Below are 23,503 nucleotides of genomic sequence, written 5' to 3'. Positions count from 1 at the left end.
AAAAAGGATTTTCAGTGAGGATAGCCTGAAAGTGGCCTTCATGAATATCTCCCTGCTATTTTGAGGTGTCTACTTAGAGTGGGACATTGCTTATATTCCTGAACACTAATACCTTCAAGGAGAAATTCAAATAAAACTTTATTGGATCCCAGATCAAATAAAGGTCATTAAAAATTAATGTATTTTACATTTATTGTAGGAAAATTACCAAATAAGCATCTATTTTTAAAATTTAAGTTTGATGTGAGTTCACTTATTTATTTCAATTAGAGTTGTACCACAGATATTGACTGACAGTCTCACAGATGATGCAAGGAATTTTCTTGCAAGAGGGAGAGTCCATCACTACTATCTCCAGAAAGGGAGAACGGCTGGGGGGGGGAGGGGGGGCATTGCCTAAGGTAGCTGATGGGTGACAAATTTATTGTAAAGTATATGCATACCTAAATTAAGACAAACATTTAATGACTTGATATCACATCTTTGACAACAAATATATAAAGTATCTGCATAACTAATTTAGTTTGTTTGCTGTGCTGGTAAATATTCTTCTCTGCTTCCTATTACTCGACTTCTTCAAAGTCCCCGAAAATGGAGAATCATCTATATGACTGACTGCCTTGTATTTGAACAGTTGTAAGATTATTCAAAGTTTCAGATATTAAGAGCACCATTTTGTGAAACATACCCTCTCTCACAATCTGTTGTTTGTTATGGGAGAACCGATGTAATTTTGGCCACAAAACACTTGTTTTGGAATTTCAGTTTCTTTCCTTGCTTTTTCTCAGCCTCTAGTGCCCCTTCCATTTGCTGTGGAAGAGGGGCTAAGTATTTCCATGTCATTATTTTGGGTGACATCTTCAGTTTATGTCAGAACACGAGAACTTTCTTCTTGCTCTAAAGTATCGACTGTAGCTGTAGCAAATGATCTTATAAAAAATAAATAAGTTATCTTCCTTTTCAACATTCAAAAAATCATTGCTTGTTATGCTCTGTAAAGTTATGTTATGGCTGATCAATAATGAATCAATTTGTTATACCCCTCTAGAAGACAATTAAATTACAATCCCAGGATAGTTTCTACAAAAACTGCAACAGATCTCAATCACAGAGACACTAGTACTGAAACACTAAATTTAACACAAGATAGCTTGAGTGAGATCACTGGCAAAATGGATGACCAAGACTTAATTTGTCAAACCTTTAGTTTCAATTTTTCTGTTTTTTTTAAAATAAAAAAATCAGCATGCATTGGGTACAACAAACTGCAGGAACTGCAAATAATATGCATTAAGTTTTCCTTCATTGGTTTTTGAGAAACTGCATGACTAGCAATCTTTGTTGCAAGAAATCTGCAATCCCACAGCCTGGCAGCATCTATGTAGATCTCGACATCAACAAATAACATTACGCATTCCACTATTTACCTGTTGAAAAGAACCTGTCACCTCCCATCAAGGCTACCAATTTGATGTCCTCCATTTTGGCAACATTCTCTAAAACTTGTTCTAACCGCTCACATCCATGCTTGTCCATAGCACCATTGTAGAAATCAAAATGAACATAACAGATAGAGTCATCTTTTTGGATCCAGATGTTGTTGTAGTCACAATGTCCACTGACTGTATCAATGTCATGTGCACACTGCTTTGGCAGTGCCATTGTTGCAGGAAGCTTGAGTTCAGTGTGATCACTTTTGTTCTGAAAATTTAAATTTTTTAAAGTTATGTTATTTTCTCTATGTATAGTAATTATACAGAGTAAATAATAATTAAGTACATGTATACATAAATCTGCAGGTGTTTATGTACATAATATATGTTGAATTATTAGTTTATATATATATATATATATATATATATATATATATATATATATATATATATATATATATATATAAGATAGCAAAGGTAATCAATTAACAATACAAAAATGAATACTAAGGCACAGATTTCTGCACTAAGACTGAAATTTTAAACAACATTTAAACAACATTTCAATTATCATTCAAGATGTCTAATTTTGTACTGTTGTTGTTATTGTTGTAGGGTTTAACAGTATTTTTCAGCAAAAGATAGGCTATATGTGGTGGCCAGTATAAATTGTGTAGGAATAACCCAGGAAAGAATCACCAACCAACAAGACGCTACTGGCAAGCTTTCTCACATACCCTCACTGGCCAGACCCAAGCCTTGAACCCACGCAGAGGGAGGTGAGATGGCAGTGATCTGTAATGGTGAGTGCTTTAGACCACTTGGCCACTCAGGGCCCCTATTTTTATAAAACTGTAGTCTGCATTTTTTAAAATATGTTTAATATCCCATATATGCCAGCCTATAAGAAGATTTGGAGTAAAAGCTGAAGGAGCAAATCTGGTAAATTTTCCATCCTTTATCCATATATATATCGATGCTGATGAAGCTAGATCAATACCTTGGCTTTGTCTTTTTCTCTTCAATCAACACAGCATCGCAAATTTTATCCTATATGTAACTCAGCAACCTTTCCAGTCAGGATCATTATATGTAACTAAAAGTAATCTGTTTCACACAAAGTATTTTAATTGTATTATGTACTTTTAACACATATAATGATGTTGACCTGAAAGTTTATTGAGTTACATATAGAATAAAATTGCTGTGTGGAATTAACAATAATAACTTCCAGTTTCATAAATATTAACAGTATCGCTGTGTGCCATTTCAGATTAACAGCAATAGGGAAATTGCTTCATTAAAGCTAAAATGCTTTATCCACTTTGGTTTTTTAAAAGAGATACAGCGAGAGATGCATATGTATTCCATCACGTTTTTTTCTTGCATCTCGTGATCAAAATAAAATATGGCCCAATAACTGAGAGATTTCAGCTCTTCATTTTTTTTAAAAACCTAATTGCCCCTGTCTGCTGAAGCTTTTGTCGAAGAGAGAAAACATTAACAAATTAAACAGCAAATGTAAACTATGAAAATTCATACCATACTCCTTCAGGGTTTAAATATTCACAATAGTTATATCCATATAGACTCCATTTAGGTTAAATCCCAAGAATGACCATTTTGCATGCTAATTTTCTTTGTAAGTATAACAACCTCTCCATTCCCAACAAATAAGATTATTTTTTAAAATGCAGGTACTCTTCCTGTACTTAGGTGGCAATTTTTCTTTATCTTTGCTCATCCTAGACGTTATTTTAAATTGCTGTCAGTTCTATCGGAAAGTTCAAAAGATGTCACTGTTTGAGAATTTACATAAGTAACAACTTGGCATTTCCCTTCATTATATGGTACTGTATTCATAATACCCATTGGAAGCCTCAATTCCCTCTTGGTAACCTCACTAATTTGATCTGGTCTGCTGAATCTTGACCTCAAACAGGTGTTAGCTTGGAAAACCCGACTAAAGCTGTAGCATATTTAATTAGCATGTAAATACCACTACATGTGTTTCTTGAACAATAGAAGAAGCAATTAAAACTAGAAGGAATTGCTTTCTTAGTGGTATTAATTGATAATGGAATATGGTACTGCACATGTACATGAGTATGATCACAGTTATCAGGTAAGTGAACAATACAGATTACAATCATGACATCTCTCTCCTCTCTCCTCATAATAGGGCATAATTTTTATTTGATAATAAGATGCAATAAGAAAAATGTGATGGAATATCTGTTTTTGTTATGCTTATTCATCTTCTAACATTTCAATGCTAATGCACATATATGTAATCAAATTTAAACAACATATATTACAAACAACATGTATTACTAATGCATGCTGCTTTAGTGCAATTACACCTGATGTCTGTTAATTTTTAATACTGATGATCATGTATTTGTTTAAAGCCTTATCAATGTTGGGTCATATATTTTTTCATACATGATCTCTTCCCCAAAATGAAATATTTTTTACACATTATTTTTCGTACTTCTGGAGAATTTATTCCATACGAAATTTGACAACTTACAATTGACAACTTACATACGATAAAATGATTTTGATGACATAATCCATATGTAAGTCAGTTCAGAGTATAAGATGAAGCTAAGATTTTCTTGTAGTCTGGCAAATACAGTAATGTGACTGGTTTGTCCTCCATATTCAGATTGACCTATGAAATGGGACACACATTCTGTAAAATAATGCAGGCAATTTTTGTCCATAATCTTCTCTCCTTATGTCCTCAGTTATTATTCTGTGTCTCAGAACAAAGCAAGACTTCCACAAAGACACTGATCCATTACTGGCTGAAAAGAATTTCAGGATTTTCAGATAAAACCATTTCTTCCTTTTAACTACTGAGAGTTCAAACCATATGACATTCCTCAGTGATAACAATATTTTCAAATTAGCTCCTGTGGCATACATACTAGATATCAGATAGGCACCATTTTCATTTAGGACCAACATCTGGTGAAAGTTGACATGATTTTCCATTTTGAACAAGTATTTATAACAAGGTTTTCAACATCAGTGTCATGGTGGCCTGCTTGGCATTATTTCCATTTAGTACCAACAAGACATCATATGAAGATAATCAGAAAGACATATTTGTAGTCGGATTGGAAGCATGCTGATATAACCATTCATTCAGAAGAAATAGTGATAACAAGATTTTCAAAATCGTCACTGTAACAGGCATAATGAATGTCTAAAATTGTATGCATCATTTTCATTTTGGACCAACTCGACATCATAAGAAGCTATTTTGTAAAATCCCCATGTTAATACAACCATCCAATCAGGAGGAATGGTGATAACAATATCTTCAAGATGGCCACTTGGTAGCCATATTTTACATCAGGCTAGCACAATTTTTCTTCAGAACCAGCAAGACATCAGAAGAAGTCTCTTGTTTTGGTTTCGTAGAGTTTAATGATATTTTGCAGGACTCAATAAGGTATACTGTAAGACCACAAAAACACCAACACTGTTATGTACATAGGTGTGTTATAACCCAAAATGTCAGTTAGCTGAAGAAAATGATACATGTACGAAAAGTGGCCGGGGAGGGGTGGGTTGGGTTGGGTTGGGTTGGGGTTCAGGTAATAAAGTAGGCGCAAAAATAGTGGTTTTGGTTAAATGAAGACCAAACTATCCTAAAATAAACTTGTATATTGACAACTTACAATTTTGTATTACAATATCCATAAAGCATTAAGTAGTGTACACATGAATATGAAAATTGTATGGATTCAAGTACAGATCACATGTAGAATTTAGGTATCAGTCACATTAAATTGGCCTAGATTCTGGTCAACTGGAGACAGCTATCATCTTGCTAAGGCTACCCAGGGAATGAGGCTGTACATGGGGGAAATGAAAACATGAACAAAGTAAACAGTTTGACAAACATCTTTTGACTGATGCCCCATCTTCAGTTAACTTAATGGTCAGATATTTGCGGTTTCAAAAGATTAAAATTTAATTTTGTTTTATGCTGTTGTTGGTAGCCATCATAAGCATAAACTTTTTGAGTAAAAAGGAAACTTCACAGCACAACAAAAATGTTCAAGCCACTTTGGAAAATGCAACATTCCATCAAATTTCATTGCTTTTATTTAAGTTTGGTTCTGACTTACCTTGATAAATGGTGCTTTGTTTTTATTGAAGATTGTAGCTGACTTGTTTTGATGAAGGGTGCATGTATTATTTAAGTCACCATAAAAGACCAACTTTGGAGAACCAAACAACAAAAAAATGTTTTTTATTTGCGCCAAAAATTTCAAATAATTGTACAACATTGATTGAGACTGAATTTTTTTCACTTGCTTAGTATTTATACAGAATGATTAGTGCTTCAAAGTTTACTAATCAATTTTCTTTAAGTTTCAGCAAACTATTTTTCTCTGGGTACAATTTATCAAAAAAAAGAATTAGCCATAATTTGGATGATTGTAGCTGTTCAGGTTCCTGCTTTCAGAGGTTGGTTGATTGTAGCTAGTCTGGTAACATGACTATGTGAGTGTATCACAGCATACAGTACTCAGGTTAGATCTGCAGCTAGTCTGATAGCATGACTGAGTGTATCACAGCATACAGTACTTAGGTCAGCATGACTATGTGAGTGTATCACAGCATACAGCATTCAGGTCAGATTTGTAGCTAGTCTGATAGCATGATTGTGAGTGTAACATGGCATACAGTACTCAGGTCATCATGACTATTTGAGTATCACAGCATACAGTACTCAGGTCAGTATGATTATGTGAGTGTATCACTGCATACAGTACTCAGGTCAGCATGACTATTTGAGTGTATCACAGCGTACAGTACTCAGGTCACATGTCAGCATGATTGGGCAGATTGTGATGCAACAAAGCACTGTTAAGATGGTTTGTCAATATGAACAAAGGATTTATGTAACAACAGATAGATTCAAGTGCATTTATATTCAAGTCTGTGGTTTCTTTTTATGGTGCCTTTGAGTTTCTCTACAGTAAAACCTGTCATGCGCGACCTCTGCTATGAGCAACCACCTGTCATTTCCAACCACAATCGTAATGCACGGATCGATTTTACTATATAAACGCTCTGTTATAAACGACCACCTGCTGAACGCAACCAGCGACTGTGATTTCTTGGCAAAATATGCATTTTGACACTGCTATGAACGACCGCATCGCCAAAAAAACCAAAAACAGATAGACACCACTGACCTTAACTTGATCCTTTGTAAACACTAGAGCTCGGGATAAATGTAGTATGCAAAAAAAGTGCACATTAAATAACACTATAGCTGAACAACCATATATTGCGATAAACATCTCTAACCATCATTTAATCCTTTGTAACAAAGACTGCATACGTAGTAAAGATTGCTCTAATAAAGTATTTAAAAAGAATTTGTCTTGCTACAGTACCAGTTTTGTGAAATTTACAACTCCAGCATATGGTGTCATTTGTAAACTGCAGTAAACCAGACTAAAGTACATGTCACTAACCGCCATTGTAGTGCCGAAGTCATGTGAATAGCCAATAAGAGTAACATCAAAGGGAGTAATGATGGATATATGCAGTAAATTTAGAGGTTTGTATTTTTTCTTTATCTTTATCTCCAAATCCAAGATCACATAGACATGTTTAAACAGACAATAATGTTGTCAGCCAAAAAGTCATCAGATGGTATATTTTGTCACTAATAAGGTTTAAAAAAATTGTGACATTTGCAAAGCCCAGCACAAACCCATATTTTTTGTACTTTAAAGATGACAAATAATTTTGTCCATATATGAAAAAAAAATACATGTACACGAAACTTCATGAGTTACACCATGATCGTCTTATATTATATGCAACCTCTTCCCCAAAATGATAATAAACTTTATACACTTTCTTTTTCATACTTTTAAGAAGAAAAAAAATACTTTTTCATGCACAAGAAAAATGCATGGCAGCCAGCATATCTCATGGAGGAGGAACTTAAGAAGACAATTGCAAGAACCACAAACCAATCAGAAGCTACTAACTGGCCTTCTCACACACACACATTGGTCAAGACAAAACACAAACCCACATACACAGAGGTGAAATATAAGTGATCTGTAAAGCTAAGTTGCTATGACCCACGTCTATAGAAAATCCCAAATGACCCACTTCTATAGAAAATCCCAAATGATTCACTTACATAGAAAATCCCAAATGACTCACTTTTATAGAAAATCCCAAATGACCCACTTCTATAGAAAATCCCAAATGATTCACTTACATAGAAAATCCCAAATGACTCACTTTTATAGAAAATCCCAAATGACCCACTTCTATAGAAAATCCCGAATGACCCACATATACAGAAAATCCCAAATGACCCACTTCTATAGAAAATCCCAAATGATCCACTTACACAGAAAATGTGTGTGTAATGTTTCATGGCAGTCATTCAGGTAGTTTAGTATAGCAATTACAAATTAGTGCAAAGAGACAGATGGATGATGGACATATGATGACTGACAGCAGACCATCCCATAATATCTTCTGGTCTATGACCAGTAGAACTAAAAGCCACTATAATATTACCCGTTTCATACAACCAATCCAAACTCCTTTTCCATCTCCCGTTCTCACCAGCAGTGCTTGATTTTTCTTCCCAACTATTTCACCAGGTTTGCAGACAGACAGGCGTGTCCTGATTGCTTCAGAGGATTCACCAGTTTCCATATGACCATCATAAAGCCTAAAAACTCCATCAGATAAAGACCGGTGGAATATTTCTCCAACTGCACCAGGCTGAGTGTCAGACATGCGAATCATCCTTAAAACATCTTCTGCAGATCTTGTCCAGTCCACTGACCTCTCAGCATCTGTTAGTGTCTTCTGCAGACATCCTTTGACTTCAGGATGATTATAGTCCAATGGTGTAGGTGGTATTTTATACTGAAAACGACATAGAGCATCCAGAACTGTTGACACTGCTGCATCAGAAAACTGTCCAACGTAAAGGGATGTTTTTGTTGCATCTTTTTCCACTGGGTAATTAGAAGTACTCCAAATATCACCAGTATCCATTTCCTTTACTGCCTGGAGAACAGTTACACCCCATTCACTTTGTCCTGAGAGTAATGCCAAATCGATCGCACTTAGACTCCTATCACCAGCAATTCCAGGATGGACTATCAAGCACGGCCTTTCTTTCTTGCTCCAAATGGCCTCAGGGACACGGGCAGTCATAAAGGGGCAGACTACTATTTCTGGGTTGAAATGACTAACTGCAGAGATCATCTCCTTTCCCTTCCTTGTGGCAACAGAATCAACTTCTGCCTGAAAGATTGAAAAGTAAAAGTTCAGTCTCACCTGCATTAAAATGTTTCCCAATCCATATCTCAAGCCATTTTCTCTTTTTCAATTGTGGATCATTTGGGATCTTCAATATCCCCTATGAATCAAAGTACAAATTATTTCTAAAAGAAAAGTTAAGGAAGTAGAACAAACTACTAGATGAAAATTATGGCATGCAAGAAAAATAAAATTAATCCATATAGGAAGTAAAGAAAACAAGTGTCCATTGTGAAGGACTGATGTTCTACTAGCTAAAAGGAACTTCCAAGAATGCAAGGTCACTTCCTTTTATTTCTGTTGAGTGCCTTCAGGGATGTTCTACAGCAATAATAAGATGGTCAAATTAACTGCTTTGGATGCCAGACTAGAACCATTATCATTTAAGACCAACAAGACATCATTTAAGACCAACAAGACATCATTTAGGACCAACAAGACATTATACAAAATCTTCTAACAGAAATTACATCCCGATATGGCATCCCATTTTGGAGAAGAAACAATAACATAATTTTCAAGATAGAAGACCCTTTTTATTTATGAACACTGTGACATCTTAAGTCTTTCAGTGAAAATACCATGCTGATGTAACAATAGTAGTGATAACAAGATTTCCAAAATGGCTAATATGGCAGCTGAATTAAAAGCCAGACTGGCACCATTTTCATTTATGGCTATTAAATTTAGTCATGCAGGAAGTTGTTTAGTCAAAATCCCATGTTGGTATGTCCATCCATTCAGGAGGAGTGAGAAAGGCAGTGGCCATATTGGATGTCCAAGTGGAAACTTTTTATTTAAGACCAAAATAACAAATGTTCTAGTGAAAACTCTATGGTAAAATTACTTTTCATTCAGGAGTCACAGCAATAACAAGATTTTTATATTATCATACATCAGATTGGCATTATTTTCATTTAGGACCAACTAAATATCATAAAGGACCAACTAGATATCATAAGAAGTCTTCTGGTGAAAACCCAATATCATAATGATTTTCCATTCTGAGAGTAGCAATAACAAGATTTTCAAAATGACTCATCTCAGTTATATTGGACATCACAATGCACAATTTTCACTTAGGACCAACTAATAATCATAAAAAGTCTCTTAGCAAGATCCCATTTTTATATGACCATCCATTCAGAAGGAGTTGCTATGACAATTTTTTTAAGATGGCTGCTTTGGTGGCGATATTGATGTGCAAGCATACTATAACTGTTTTCCTTTAGGACCAAGTAGACTATGGGACAAATGTGTATGTCAGGCTTCATGGAAATCCTCCAAACAGTTTCTAGTGAGTACTGATAAGAAACTTGTGCTAACAGATAGATAATATACAGCAGTCCATCCCATAACTCATCCAGTCTATGACCAGTAGAGCTATGAAAGAAAAATGGAACAAGAAATGTATCAGCATTACATTAATACCCACATGCCCATGGGACCATAACTCTCAAATTTTGCCAAAAAATATATTTTTAAAAATTTGACGTAGGTCTTGCTAGTATAAAGCCATCATGCTGAACTTGGTTACAGTCCATTAAGTCCTTGAAAAGTTACTGGACAGAAATAGCAGTATGATGCAAATGATGAGAAAGTTCAAAGTCGTACAAGAGCTATAACTTCATTGAATTATGTTGGAAAACGGTGAAAATCTGGACACAGATCTTTAGAATGTAAATTCTCATACAAAATTTCATTTAAATCCAACAAGTCTTTCTAAAGTAACTGAGTGGAAATGAATTCAAAATGGGATAGAGATGCACATGGGTAACACCATACACTCCATCCAACATACATCCAGGACTGGGAGTGGGGTTGCATATAATAACATGGTCAACCTGAACCATTTTATAATTTATTTTTGTCTCAAACCTGTGAAGCAAAAGAAATAGGGATCATTTTTCTAACTTTAACTTTTTGTAGTTGTTGTTGTTGTTGTTGTAGGTGTCAATATTAAATTTCTACAGTTAGTTAAGTTTCATATTCAAGTACTTCCATTAAGTTTTGCATTTGGCTCTGTTTCTTTAACACACTGTTTTAAGGTACAGTTATACAATTTATTATAATCAGCTTGAAGGGTATTACCAACCACTGGTAACATTAAGTAACACTGACCTACATTTCATGTCTGAATGGCAGCATTACATTATTGCTTTTGCCTCAGTTTCTCAGTACAATCACACTGAATGGTTTGGAATGGAAGTGTCACTGTGATCTTTCTTATCACAATTGGCACAATCTGATTTGGCTGTACAAAAACCTTGTGGTGTTCAAACTTTCTGCAATTGAAACAACTTAAGGGGCTTTAAGAAACTCACTGTAACCATTGTGGGAAGTGATGGTATGATGAGCATTTAGACAGATGTTTTGTTTAACTTTTCTGCAGAAGATAATTTTGGCCACACTGATAACCCCCTGATAGTAAATGATGGATAAGATTGATTTCTGCACCAGATCATACCTTCAGATGTGTTACTCCAATGTTACAAAATTTGTTCTCGTGCAAAAAGTTGTCAGTGAGACTTTTCTTAATAACCAATGCATGGAGATAAATAGAATTCAGGTTTTTCTTAACCAAGTTCAGTTCTCCAGCCAGCCCTTGAAGGGAAAACTGAACCACAAACACAATTTGATTTGGCTGTACAGAAAACACTAAGGTGATCAAACTTTCAGCAACTGAAACAACTTAAGGGGCTTAGAAACTGACTTTAAAAAGTAAAAGCTTTCATAAAGAATCACCTTCATACACTCACTGGTTCACCATAAAACTTGAGCCAGGCTGGGATGTAATGGATGGAATCTTTACAAGAATTGGTGTGCAAATGGTCACTGTTATTTCTACAGTGGTTGAGGAGTGGAACTGAGTGTTTTGCTTTATTGCACTTGTACTAAAGGAAGACAATTCATCATCCGTACCCCACCCCAACATCGTCCATACCCCTACCCAATATCCAAGTCAAACAACGGAATGGTGAGGTTCTCTAGAATACTAGTGTCAGGGTATATCAATGACATATTGAAACAAAATATTAAGCAAATAAAATAAAGACAAGAACTAGGTTCTACTTGAGCCACTGCCTTGATGCTAGCCATGATGAAATAATGATTTTGCTACAGATACCCAAATGAATCACAGTGTTAATTTATGGTATATACTTGTATATTTGAGAGCAGCAATTTGCAAATGATTAAAGGGACACTAGATTACAGTCGATGCCCACTGGCTTGGTTTAACCAACTGATTGACTATGTTCTGATTCACCTGGTCACCGGTCTGGTTGAAGTTCAGGCCAAAGCAGTATGCTGCATAAGAAATGTACCCAAACAACACTCTCATCTGCTCAAACAGGCACACATGGCCATCTGTCTAGTTGGAGTTGAGACAAATGTGGTGTGCTGCATAAGGGAGGTTCTTAACCAACACCCCAATTTACTCAAACCTCCAATGATACAGGATGCAAGGCTTTCTCCACTCAACTGCCTCTTAAAACATGAAGGAGAATACATCTGGCAAATTTTATGTCCCTGAGCCTCTGATATATGGTTTCTAGAGTGTTTACAGACATAGCCAATCAGATGCAAGATCACCTCATTAATATGCATGAATGTTGCTCACAATCAAACTCATCCAAAATCTTGACGATGTAAACTTTTAAGTGTACAAACCATTCTCAGCAAATTTTGATAAAAAATAAAGTCCTCTAAAGTGTTAACAAACACTGCCAATCAGGTACAAGAAAACCTCAATAAAATCAATCTCATCCAAGATACTAAAAAATTGTTGTTGTTGTAGGTTTTAACGCCATTTTTCAGCACATGATAGGCTATACATGGCAGCCTGTATTAATGGAGGAAGAACTCGGGGAAAACCCCAGAAAGAACCACCGACCCACGAGGAGCTACTGGCAAGCTTTCTCACATACCCACATTGGCTGAATCTGAGACTTGAACCCACTCAGAAAGAGGTGAGATGGCAGCGATCCGTAACGAAGAGCGCTTTAGACCACTCGGCCACTTGGGGCCCCAGATACTGAAAAATACAGTTTACATACCAAATCTGATCAAAATCTGGTCAGAAATAAAGACTCTAGAGTGTTCACAAGCTGACAGACTATACATGGTATAAAAGGCCATATTTTAAGCACTCCAATGTCAAAAATAGCAATATCAGCAACAACAACAACAAACATTGCTTCTCATTTATTTGAATTGCAAGTTGCTGTAAGATCCAACAATATTAATAATTAGATGCAATAAAATTAGACATTATTAAAAAGCATCTGAGAACTTTGTCCTCGACTTAATTTAAGTATTTTTTGCTCACTGTAACACAGTACACACCTAAACTTTGTGAAGTGGAAATGAAGCAACAAGTTGCAAATATATTCTTGTCATATTAAGCAAATAATAAAAACATGAAGTCCTATTCATATGGATTTTATTTAATTCTCAGTCCCTTTTTGATGTATCTAAGAATATACATTTCTTACCTTCAACCATATAAGGGTTTGTTCCACTCGGTTTGTGAAACTGTTCTTGGTATCAGAGATTAGGAGCACCTTCAAACCTTTGAGCTTGTTCACTGAAGACGAAAAGACACCAGGTCGTGGAAGTGCAGCCATCTCATCTCACTAGTATATCTGCAGTTGTAACAATCATACTTTCTTTAATTCATTTGAGTACATGTATTTAAAAGGCGCTCAATTTTCTTTCAATCATCAATCATTACCAACTAAATTCAATAATAAATCCAATTACAGCCAATGTGCAGGTAGATAAGGGTCAATGATCTTTGATCTAATGATTACTCCTAACAAGCTATACAAACCCAGATCTGCTGGTGCACTGTGTGATGGCAGATCTAAGTCTGTGCAGTGTACAGATTGACCCAAATTAGAAGTCAGTATATACTGTATATGACATAGTAAAAATATTCTTCTAATAGTTACAGTTATGTCACTTTTTACACAAACTGGATTGCTTGATTCATTTTTTTTCTCAACTATCTTAACAACAAACATTTGCCATACAACTCCATGTTGGGTTTTCTTATAACTGTTGTGTTTATCACATTTTTTTAATACTTTTAAAAACAGCCATTTGTATCATTTGCACTGTAATCATTTAATGGCCACACTACTCATTTGAATACTTATTATCATTATATAGTCACTGCAAACAACAATGATCCTAATCTGCCTTAGTATAATGTGCCTGCAGATCAGGGTCTATGTTGCTTGTTCTACTGTTTACTCCGAACACACTTCACAGATCCAGATCTGCCAGCATATGTGCCAGCAGATCTGGGTCTGTACAGTTTTTAGTTGAACTCTACTAATAAGCAAGTATTATATGTTAAGTCTAGCTGAATGGTCTACAACCATAACATCAGTGTAACAAAAGTGTCAGACTAGCTCCAAATAGCATGCCTCAAGCAGAAGACAAGTTTTCCCTGTGGCTTGCAGCAATGTGAAATCACAAATATCAGAAAATCAACCATACCCTTAGATGTCAAAAAATTCTTGAGGCCATGACAAAGAAATTTTCACAGGGAGGTCATGAAGTTCTAGTGTTTTATCGTTTTATATTTAAAAGTGTCTTTCATTACAAATATTGATACCGCTCACTTGCATAACACAAACAACCAATAAAAAGAGTACCATGATCACACAGACAACCAATAACAAGAGTACCATAACACAGACAACCAATAACAAGAGTACATGCACCATGATCCCACAGACAACCAATAACAAGAATATCATGATCACATAAACAACCAATAATAAGAGTACTATGATCACATAGACAGCCAATAACAAGAGTATCATGATCACACAAACAGCCAATAAAGAGTACCATGATCACACAAACAACCAATAACAAGAGTACATGTACCATGATCACACAGACAACCAATAAAGAGTACCATGATCACATAGAGAACCAAATAACAAGAGTATCATGATCACACAGACAACAAATAACAAGAGTATCATGATCACACAAACAACCAATAACAAGAGTACCATGATCACACAAACAACCAATAAAGAGTAACATGATCACACAAACAACCAATAACAAGGGTACCATGATCACATAGACAACCAATAACAAGAGTATCATGATCACACAAACAACCAATAACAAGAGCACCATGATCACACAGACAACCAATAACAAGAGTACCATGATCACACAGACAACCAATAACAAGAGTACATGTAAGATGATCACACAATCAATAACAAGAGTACATGTAAGATGATCACACAGAGTACATGTAAGATGAACTCTTGTTATTGGTTGTCTGAGTACCATGATCAAATAGACAACCTATAACAAGAATAGCATGATCACATAGACAACCAATAACAAGAGTACCATGATCACATAGACAACCAATAACATGAGTACCATGATCACACAGACAACCAATAACAAGAGTACCATGATTACATAGTCAACCAATAACAAGAGTTCCATGATCACACAGGCAACCAATAACAAGAGTACCATGATCACACAGGCAACCAATAACAAGAGTACCATGATCACCTCATATACCAAGCCCAGTTTTCTTTGTTTAATACTCCTTATATATGTACCTGTAGGAAGGGGGGCATGTTTAATTCTAAAAGTATTGATCAAAAAGTTGCAACGACCAATGAATGGTCAAGGTATACTGGTGATTACTGACTAAGGAGTCTCAATCATCTGGAACTTTGCTCAATGATAACTTTATTCTTTTTTAGTGTACATAAACCATTATTTGACTTACCATCACAATGTTCCCACTAGCAATAACAAGAAGTCGACTGACCTCCAAAAGCTTTAATGAAAAGCACTTGCGCCCCCACCCCCATCAAACCCAATTAAATGGATGGTCTCTAATTTGTCAAATCCTGGATTCACACTGTAACACCTACCAGTGTGCTGACAGTTGGTACTAAATTGTGTCAAAGTGTAAAACATAAAATTTTCATGAACAAAATAACTTGAAAAAGGTCATTATAAAATATTTATGACAGGTTTGGTGTTTGTTTTTGAATATACAAAGTAGTATTTTGTACACTTGCCAGATGTATCTAACCATTACCTTCTGTCATAGTTAACAAGCATAGTATTACTGAACACCTCATTTCCTGCAGTAGTAAAGCACACAACTGCTGCCAGTACTGACTTGGATCTGTCAGCACATAAAGCACTGCTGGTCTATTGAAATCATCATATAAAACATGACAGATGCAATCTGCAAGAACATTATGCAGCAGTGTGCATGCTGTGAAAAGTGACACTAATTATACATGGGTAATACAATATTAAATTTGACTTTCTCTCATACTCATCTAGAGGGATAATGGCAATTCACTGATACTCACACCATGGAGTAGGGTAGCTAAAAATATCACTGTCACATGGTTATTGCTCAACACTCACCAAGAGGAATTTCAGCAACTGACTGTCATGCAGTGGTACAGGATATCTAAAACATCACTAACTCGTGGTGTTTATTCAATACTCACCATGGCATATATTGAAAACCAAACACAGGAATAAAGAAGAAATCCACATGATGATTGACAAAACTGGGAAAGACTTTAAACTTATTTTTGCCCATATATATGTGCACAGTACCTGATTTGATTTCTGCATCAATAATAAACCAAATGAGTCTTCTGGTCTTTGTTTCAAATCTGCAAAAATTGGTGGGAACGCTGATGACATGTCACATTTACCTTGATAACTCGCACACAATAGCAGTGTATCCCCCAGGAGAATAAAATTGAGGGTTAAAAAAAAACTTTGGTGTCAGAACTTTGGGTCAAATAAAAAATGTGGGAGTGAAAAATATACTGACAAATTTTCATCAGACCCATACTTTTTCAGCTTGAAATGGGATATTGCAATTTGTACCACATACTATCTTTCTCAATAAACATACAAATAAACCAACATGTACAATTAACAAACAAATGCATAGTCCATTTAAAGAATAATTTAATTAGTTCATTTTTCTTTTAAGGTCGTACATCTTTTTGTAGCAATATTATAGACAAACACATTGCATACAAGCCGATACAAAAAGCCAAATAAATCTTTTAACCAAATGGCAGTTAATTTACTTTGTCATAAAATGTGTAATATCATCAGTTTCATTGTACTTCGTCCTAGAACACATTTATCCAAAAATCAAAGAGGCTAATGATTCATCTTCTTTCTAATAAGTTACACTTAACTTTAAGATCTTTCTTTTATTGCTGCAAAGTTAAAAACCAACAAATTCTGCACTGACCCCCTGACTTTGTAATCCAAATAACGCATTTGACTCTGCAAGTTTACTGATTTCTTTGTTGTGAAAGAATGTCTTGGGTGATAATGTGTTCTCCAGATATCGTGTGGCGAACGAGGGCAGATTTTTTAAATTTCTTAAACCCTGTCACAAAAGGATTATTCACTTTTGCAGTCTCTGCAATCACGTGATCAGAAGTCACACTTGTAGTCCTAATGGATGCACTGTATTCCAGTCAAGGGAATTTTTTTCTCCATTTTTTCATTAAAGTTAGATCCACAGTTACTCTTCTGTGTTTTGCTTCTTTCATTTTCTTCACTAATGATTCTTAGTGCACCCATTTTAATCTGGAGATCACTTTCTAGTGCAACAAGCATCGAGGTTAAACACCTGGCTGACATCTTGCTGAGCTCAATGGAAATCACGTCAGAACTCACGAGATTAGGGGAAGTTACTCCATCATAACATTGTCTATGCTAGTCTAGGACTCACGGTACTAATTCAGTTCCCATAGTAAACCTATGCAAACACCGTGATATTAAAAATTCAGTATCTTAAAAATTTTGAGTGCTCATGATCAAACCTATATTTATCAGTATAGATGAAACCTGGATCTCAGCTTCTGTGTAGAGGAAAGGATATGAGCCAAGGCATTTTCTGGACCTGCAAGTGTTTGAAACATGTGCTTTCAATTCCGCACCAAAATGTGTTCCAAACTCAAGACTGTTAAAGGACTGAAATTCCATCAATAAAACACTTCTCTATTTTTTTCTCACTTACAACTAGGATAAGCTCTCAAAAGATTCTTTTTCTTGCAACATAACTTACATTATTAACCAATCCCGGTCAGCCTAACCCATCTATACTCTATTTTAGGCTCACCCATTTCTAGGCTGGTCCCCATTTTTCCATACCATTAGTACTGTGTGTCCTCAGTTTCATATGCTCACTGCATTGCACTCCGCTACATGAATAGCAGAGTGCAACACGGAGCATACAAATCAAGGAACCAGTCAATGCCTATGCTCGATATACACAATGCCATCCCTCGTCGAAAGCATTGGATATTAAATAAATCCTCATCGTATTATGCAAATCTTTTGCGTCGAAAAAATGCATGGCAACAAAACTTGTGCATCAATTTTCTCCAGCGTGCGTCCCTGATGCACAAACATGCATAAAGGGAAACTGCACAATAGTGTCCAAAAACAAAGACCACACTATAAGTGAGGGCACAAGTTACAGAGGGACTGCCAAAATAATGTTCATTTTTCAATATAAATTACCATTACTGTCAGGATAACCAATCTCTGCAAAAATCATGAAAAACATATTAAGTACATGCGTGCCTCATTATCTACCTGCAATACATTGTGTATTTATTACTTATCTTTGCTCAACAAAACGAGCCCTTTCATTCAAAAAGTAGAGATATCTGTTTCATGCCAAAACTGCCAATGTTGAAATTCAATTTTTTGAAAACTGATTTACCAGTGAAATACTGATGCTGGGATTTCAATGCAAGTAATCGCGAAGCTTAATCCCATCCCTGAATAAGTCTCTTGGTGCCAATTTACTAATTTTAAGTTGACCACAAACTTTGAAACTTACTTCTCCATATTGAATCACATCAAACAAAGGCTTGAATTCACCAGGTATTCCTTGTACTTAGTTGGCTTGCTCTCTGATCCTATTTGTAAATAACTAGGACAAATTAAGGTAATTTAATTGTTTCATACATAATAGTGTTTTTATCAAAGATTGTTACAGTGTATCAGAAATTTTTATAATAAAGAAAATGTAACAAAGTGTATGACCTAATGTTATTAGCCACAAACTTCATGATGTTGATTCAAATTTCAGATACTAACCACTGTTTTTGATGATAAAATGAGCAATATAACTGGGTTTCATTTACTAATTTTGATCACAATTTTCTTCACATTAATCAAATAATAAATTCTTCAGCATTTTCTACAAAATGGATGGGAACGATGTCAATCCACACATTAAAGAAGGTCTGCAAGTTATCCATGTGCAAATTGTCAAATGATGGGTGTACCTTGCTTTGATATCAATATCAATAATATGCCCCATGAGAACATATCCTGTGTCTTCTTTTTCAAATCTTCATAATTTAAACACTATTTTGCATTGATTGGAATACTTATAACATGACCTCTGATTTTTATCCCACCAGAATCGATAGTTTTCATTATTACCAGAACTGCATGCCATCCACAATATTTGGCCAAAAATTGTACAACAAAATTAGTAGATCTCTTCAATACCTTAAGTGCAAGCACTCCAGAATGTCTGGTATAGAAGAAACTTTATTTAGCTAAAACTTTTTTCTTTCAGTTACAGTAAATTTGACCTTTGATGTTTTGACTACAAAATCAATGACTTCTTTCTTAACCAGCATGTAAATTATCCATAAAGTTGGTGAATGTACAAGAGTGAAAACTGAATTTTTTGTGCCAAACCATTTTTGCCCCAGCTATGTATATACGTTTGTCACATAATGAATACCAGATTTTTGTCACGATTCTAAGAAGAAAACAGTATATTTGAAATTCTGTTTAAGACGTGGGTTTTCCCATTGGAAATTCCACTGTGTCATAGGACAAGTGAAATTAGTATATATAGGATTTGGTACTGTTTTATAATCAGTGGAACTACTTATAGTTGTGTAAATATATAATTTGAGAGGAATTGTTTATTTAAATTATTAATTGGAAATTACAAAGTACTCATCGATTTGTTAGACTAAAACACTGCTTGGGATTACTGCGGACTCGTTTAAAGACATTCTGGATTATATCGTTGTGGTATATCAAGAGATTTAAGACTCTTGTTACATCTGGATATTCAAGATTATTGGAATTCATTCTATACTTTAAGACTTGTGATACATTTAGGATTACTTGGGATTTAATTCACAATGCTGTGTCTTTTATTCACTTTGTATTCAAGTTAAGCAAATTATTTGTTCATCTTACTAAACTTGTTAGTTTTCCTTCTTTCTGTTATATTGTTACAGACCATGAAGCCTTATCAGCCCCAAAATCAGTAGACTTTTTTTAACTCATGTGCAAGCAATACACAAAGTTTGGTCTAAGGTACATGATGTAGAACTAACGTTATTGACAGAAAAAAAACAATATTTTGCTTCTTTGTTCGTGGTAACAAATATCTTTGACCTTAAAATCCTTTTTGGTATGAAAAACTTACCTATAAAGTTTGGAGAAGGTAGGTGTGGTAGAACTCGAGTTATCATCCAGAAAATGAAAGGTTAACACACACACAGATGGACAGATAGGGTCACAGCATAACACACTCCTCAAAAAGGCATGTGTATAAAACATAGCTCGTTACCCACCCAACAATCTTCAAGGCCCCTTGTGATACAGTCCTAGCTAGACAGTCTCCTCATGTTCCTCTTACCTTGCAGTAATGCTGCATTCAGTGCACGAGTCATAGTTTAAAAAAGATCAACAATTTATGGAAACTCCGATGTTTTGTTCGGACTCAAATTACAGCTAAAAAAGTAAAATGTTCTGAAGGATTTAATGATACTGGTCAAATGAAGAGGGATTTTACATACCACTTGCATACAATTAGGTCAGCCAAAATAAATTTCTAGAGAGCGGCTGACAGAAAGCATTTCAGCTGAAGGATCCATTCCAAAAACTGCCCCATACACTTGGTCTCCACTAACCAGTAATGCTGTGACACTGTGCAGTACCTAAAAGCAGCCAGCTTGGCTTTGGACATTAAGGCTAGCCATCATAATGGCAATAAGTGAATATTTTCCATGTTATTTTTCTTAATAAAAACTATGTACCAGGTGATAAATTTGTTCAAATGACTATACAGTATAACAGCTTGTCCAGAGTTAGTGCTTTTATGTTTTCTAGACTACAATCATTAAACAAATTCTCTTGTATTGTGTCTTTTGTATTTTGTATCTTGGAATTGCAATGCTCTTTTGTGTGCAAAGTGTTGTAAATAACAAAACTTACAGTCATTTTTCCAAAACAAATCTGCATACACTTTGGACACAAACCGGTAACTGATAACAGCCATATCAAGTGTGAAATTCAAAACTGGCCACATGGCAGAGGGTTGTGCCATTCCATATGGATATACAAGTCACCAAACATTGGATTTACTCCAGAAATATGTGTGATTTGAATTTTTAACGTAGCTTTAAAAAAAAATCAATCATCTAGCACTGGGGCATCATGCTGCAGACATGTAGCATAATGTCCCACCCAGTCACATTATCTTGACACCAGGCCAACCAGTCTTTATAACACTAACCTCTTAATGCTGAGTGCCAAGCAAGGCAGCTGTTAGTACCATTTTTATAAGCCTTTGGTATGACTCAGCTGGAGATCAAAACCACAACTTCCCGCATCTGAGGCAGATTGCTCCAACCACTAGGCCACCAGCGCGGTCGCGGAAATATAATGTACATGCTACCAAAAGAACCCTTCTGCCAATGGTACCAAAAGAACCCTTCTGCCAATGGTAGCTCCACAGCCACAAGAAATACTGATAAGTGTATAAAATGTAAACTCATGTGTGCAGCCAAATGTCTGCAGACTTTTGCATGTTTTAAAGAATAGGTGACATCAGCTTTAATGAACAGGTGATATCAGCCCTTAAATCAAAATCAATATCACAGGGAGGGGCTGATTTATCAGCCTTAAGTATTTTGCATACATGCATCGTTACATACAATATAAATTGCCATGAGTAATTTGCAAAATATTGCATTCTTGTATTGTTTTGTACCATCTGAAACAATAAAGCACTGCATAACACCTACTATCATCTAGAAAATGTAATTTACAACATGAACAATTTATTATTATTTTTATTATTATTATTATTATTATTATTATTATTATTGATGTTCGGTGCTTCTATTACTCTTTCAGTAATATTATTATTATTATTACTACTACTACTACTAATCCCGGTATTTTTGGTATTATTCCACGTGTTAATATGTTTTTTTACTATTGTTTTTGTTATTATTATTATTATTATTATTATTATTATTAATTATTCTTATTAATTATTATTATTATTAGTAGTAGTAGTATTACTGTTGACAGTCCAACACTGTATCAAGGCAAGCTACATATATATGTATGAATCGTCACATTTTTAATGGCATAATCACGTCGGCTGGAATGATTGGTACACGTACCTTTATCTCTCCTTCTCGACTTTGGAAAACCGCTTCCTCCGTATTGGGTGCACCAAACACAATCTTTCTGGTATTTCGAGTCACATGTACATGAACCATAACAACAATACTTAGTGGTCACCATATTAAATAATTATTTTTCCAGAAGAATATATATCTTGTTTTAAATCTTAAGATCTTGCCAGCATCCGTGTTACTAAGCGTCGCTAGATGCTTTGTCCGAGAACAATATGGCAGCAAATGGCGCAATGACAGCATTGTCTATTTTTAGCATAAGGTGGATTTCAGAATGCCATTGGTTTAACCAACTACAGTTATGACGCGAACCACGAGACCTTTAATGTTGTTCGAATATATCCATACTACGTTATAAACGAAGAAAAACAACAACAACAACAACAAAATAGACTACTTACCGTCTGAGATAGTGTCGTAAATATAAATGCCGAACAATGCTTTTATAAACACGAATGAATTTTCTCACCTCTTTCATTGTAAGGAATACACGTCTTTGGGGTTGGAACGTCAGTCCGTATTTACCTACGAATCTGATGAGGTGAAGGTCATCTATGACAATTATCAACCTTGGCCTATTCGAGTAAACATTTGATTTCAACAAATGGCCAATAGACGATAATAAAAAAGTCTCCGCCTCAGGACCGCTTACATGGTGGGACAACTAGAACAAAATTCCGGGAGCCCACAACGGTTAGGGCTGAAGATTTTTTTTCTTCGTTTGTAATTCATTGGGCCCACTGGCATGGGCGCGCGCATAATTATTTTCCGTATATGAGTGGAGGGATATGGAGCAATACTGCCTACCGGAGAATCTCTTCTAGGGCCCACAAATCCTGTCCGCGGCCGTGCTCTGATTGTCAGCAAAACGAAATCACAAATCATTGAGATAGCTTTGTTAATCAATAAGGCGATTTCCATGATGTGCACAGACTCGGAATTAAAAGTTACCTTCCTTCCTATGTTCTTTACCAGGAGCCACCCGTTGCATTATAATCAATTTAGGCCGATATATAAGCCCCATACCTGTATGATATTGACTGATCAAACCCCTTGGATATACTCTAAACCAAGGTTAAATACCAAAGCCACCGAATATTCAAACAAACTGGAACAAGAATTAAGACTAAAAGCCACTATTGCAATGGACATACAAGACACATACCCTGTTTTCGTAAAAATATATAATGA

At 35.3% G+C, this 23,503-nt stretch overlaps 1 protein-coding gene across 4 annotated transcripts in view; it reads right to left on the bottom strand.

Annotated features, from left to right (window-relative positions):
• LOC149773076 (uncharacterized) overlaps positions 1-23,037 on the bottom strand; it is a 40,431-nt gene extending 17,394 nt beyond the window's left edge. Inside the window, exons 1-4 of one of the 4 annotated variants that reach the window (XM_089946884.1) lie at positions 22,714-23,037; positions 13,268-13,417; positions 8,016-8,756; positions 1,428-1,701 (exon numbers count right to left, since the gene is read on the bottom strand). In XM_089946884.1, the coding sequence (XP_089803010.1) occupies positions 1,428-1,701; positions 8,016-8,756; positions 13,268-13,399 (1,147 nt within the window). In that variant the 5' untranslated portion in view covers positions 13,400-13,417; positions 22,714-23,037. Of the gene's footprint in view, positions 1-1,427; positions 1,702-8,015; positions 8,757-13,267; positions 13,418-18,684; positions 18,706-22,297; positions 22,503-22,713 lie in introns of those variants that run through there. The other 3 variants (XM_089946883.1, XM_089946885.1, XM_089946886.1) reach the window with 3 other exon arrangements.
• Between the last annotated feature and the right edge of the window lie 466 nt (positions 23,038-23,503).

The sequence above is a fragment of the Sinohyriopsis cumingii genome, unplaced genomic scaffold (genome assembly GCF_028554795.1).
Source record: "Sinohyriopsis cumingii isolate HCF-2022 unplaced genomic scaffold, ASM2855479v2 utg000913l, whole genome shotgun sequence".
Taxonomy (NCBI): domain Eukaryota; kingdom Metazoa; phylum Mollusca; class Bivalvia; order Unionida; family Unionidae; genus Sinohyriopsis; species Sinohyriopsis cumingii.
This window is presented reverse-complemented; position numbering and strand designations above follow the sequence as displayed.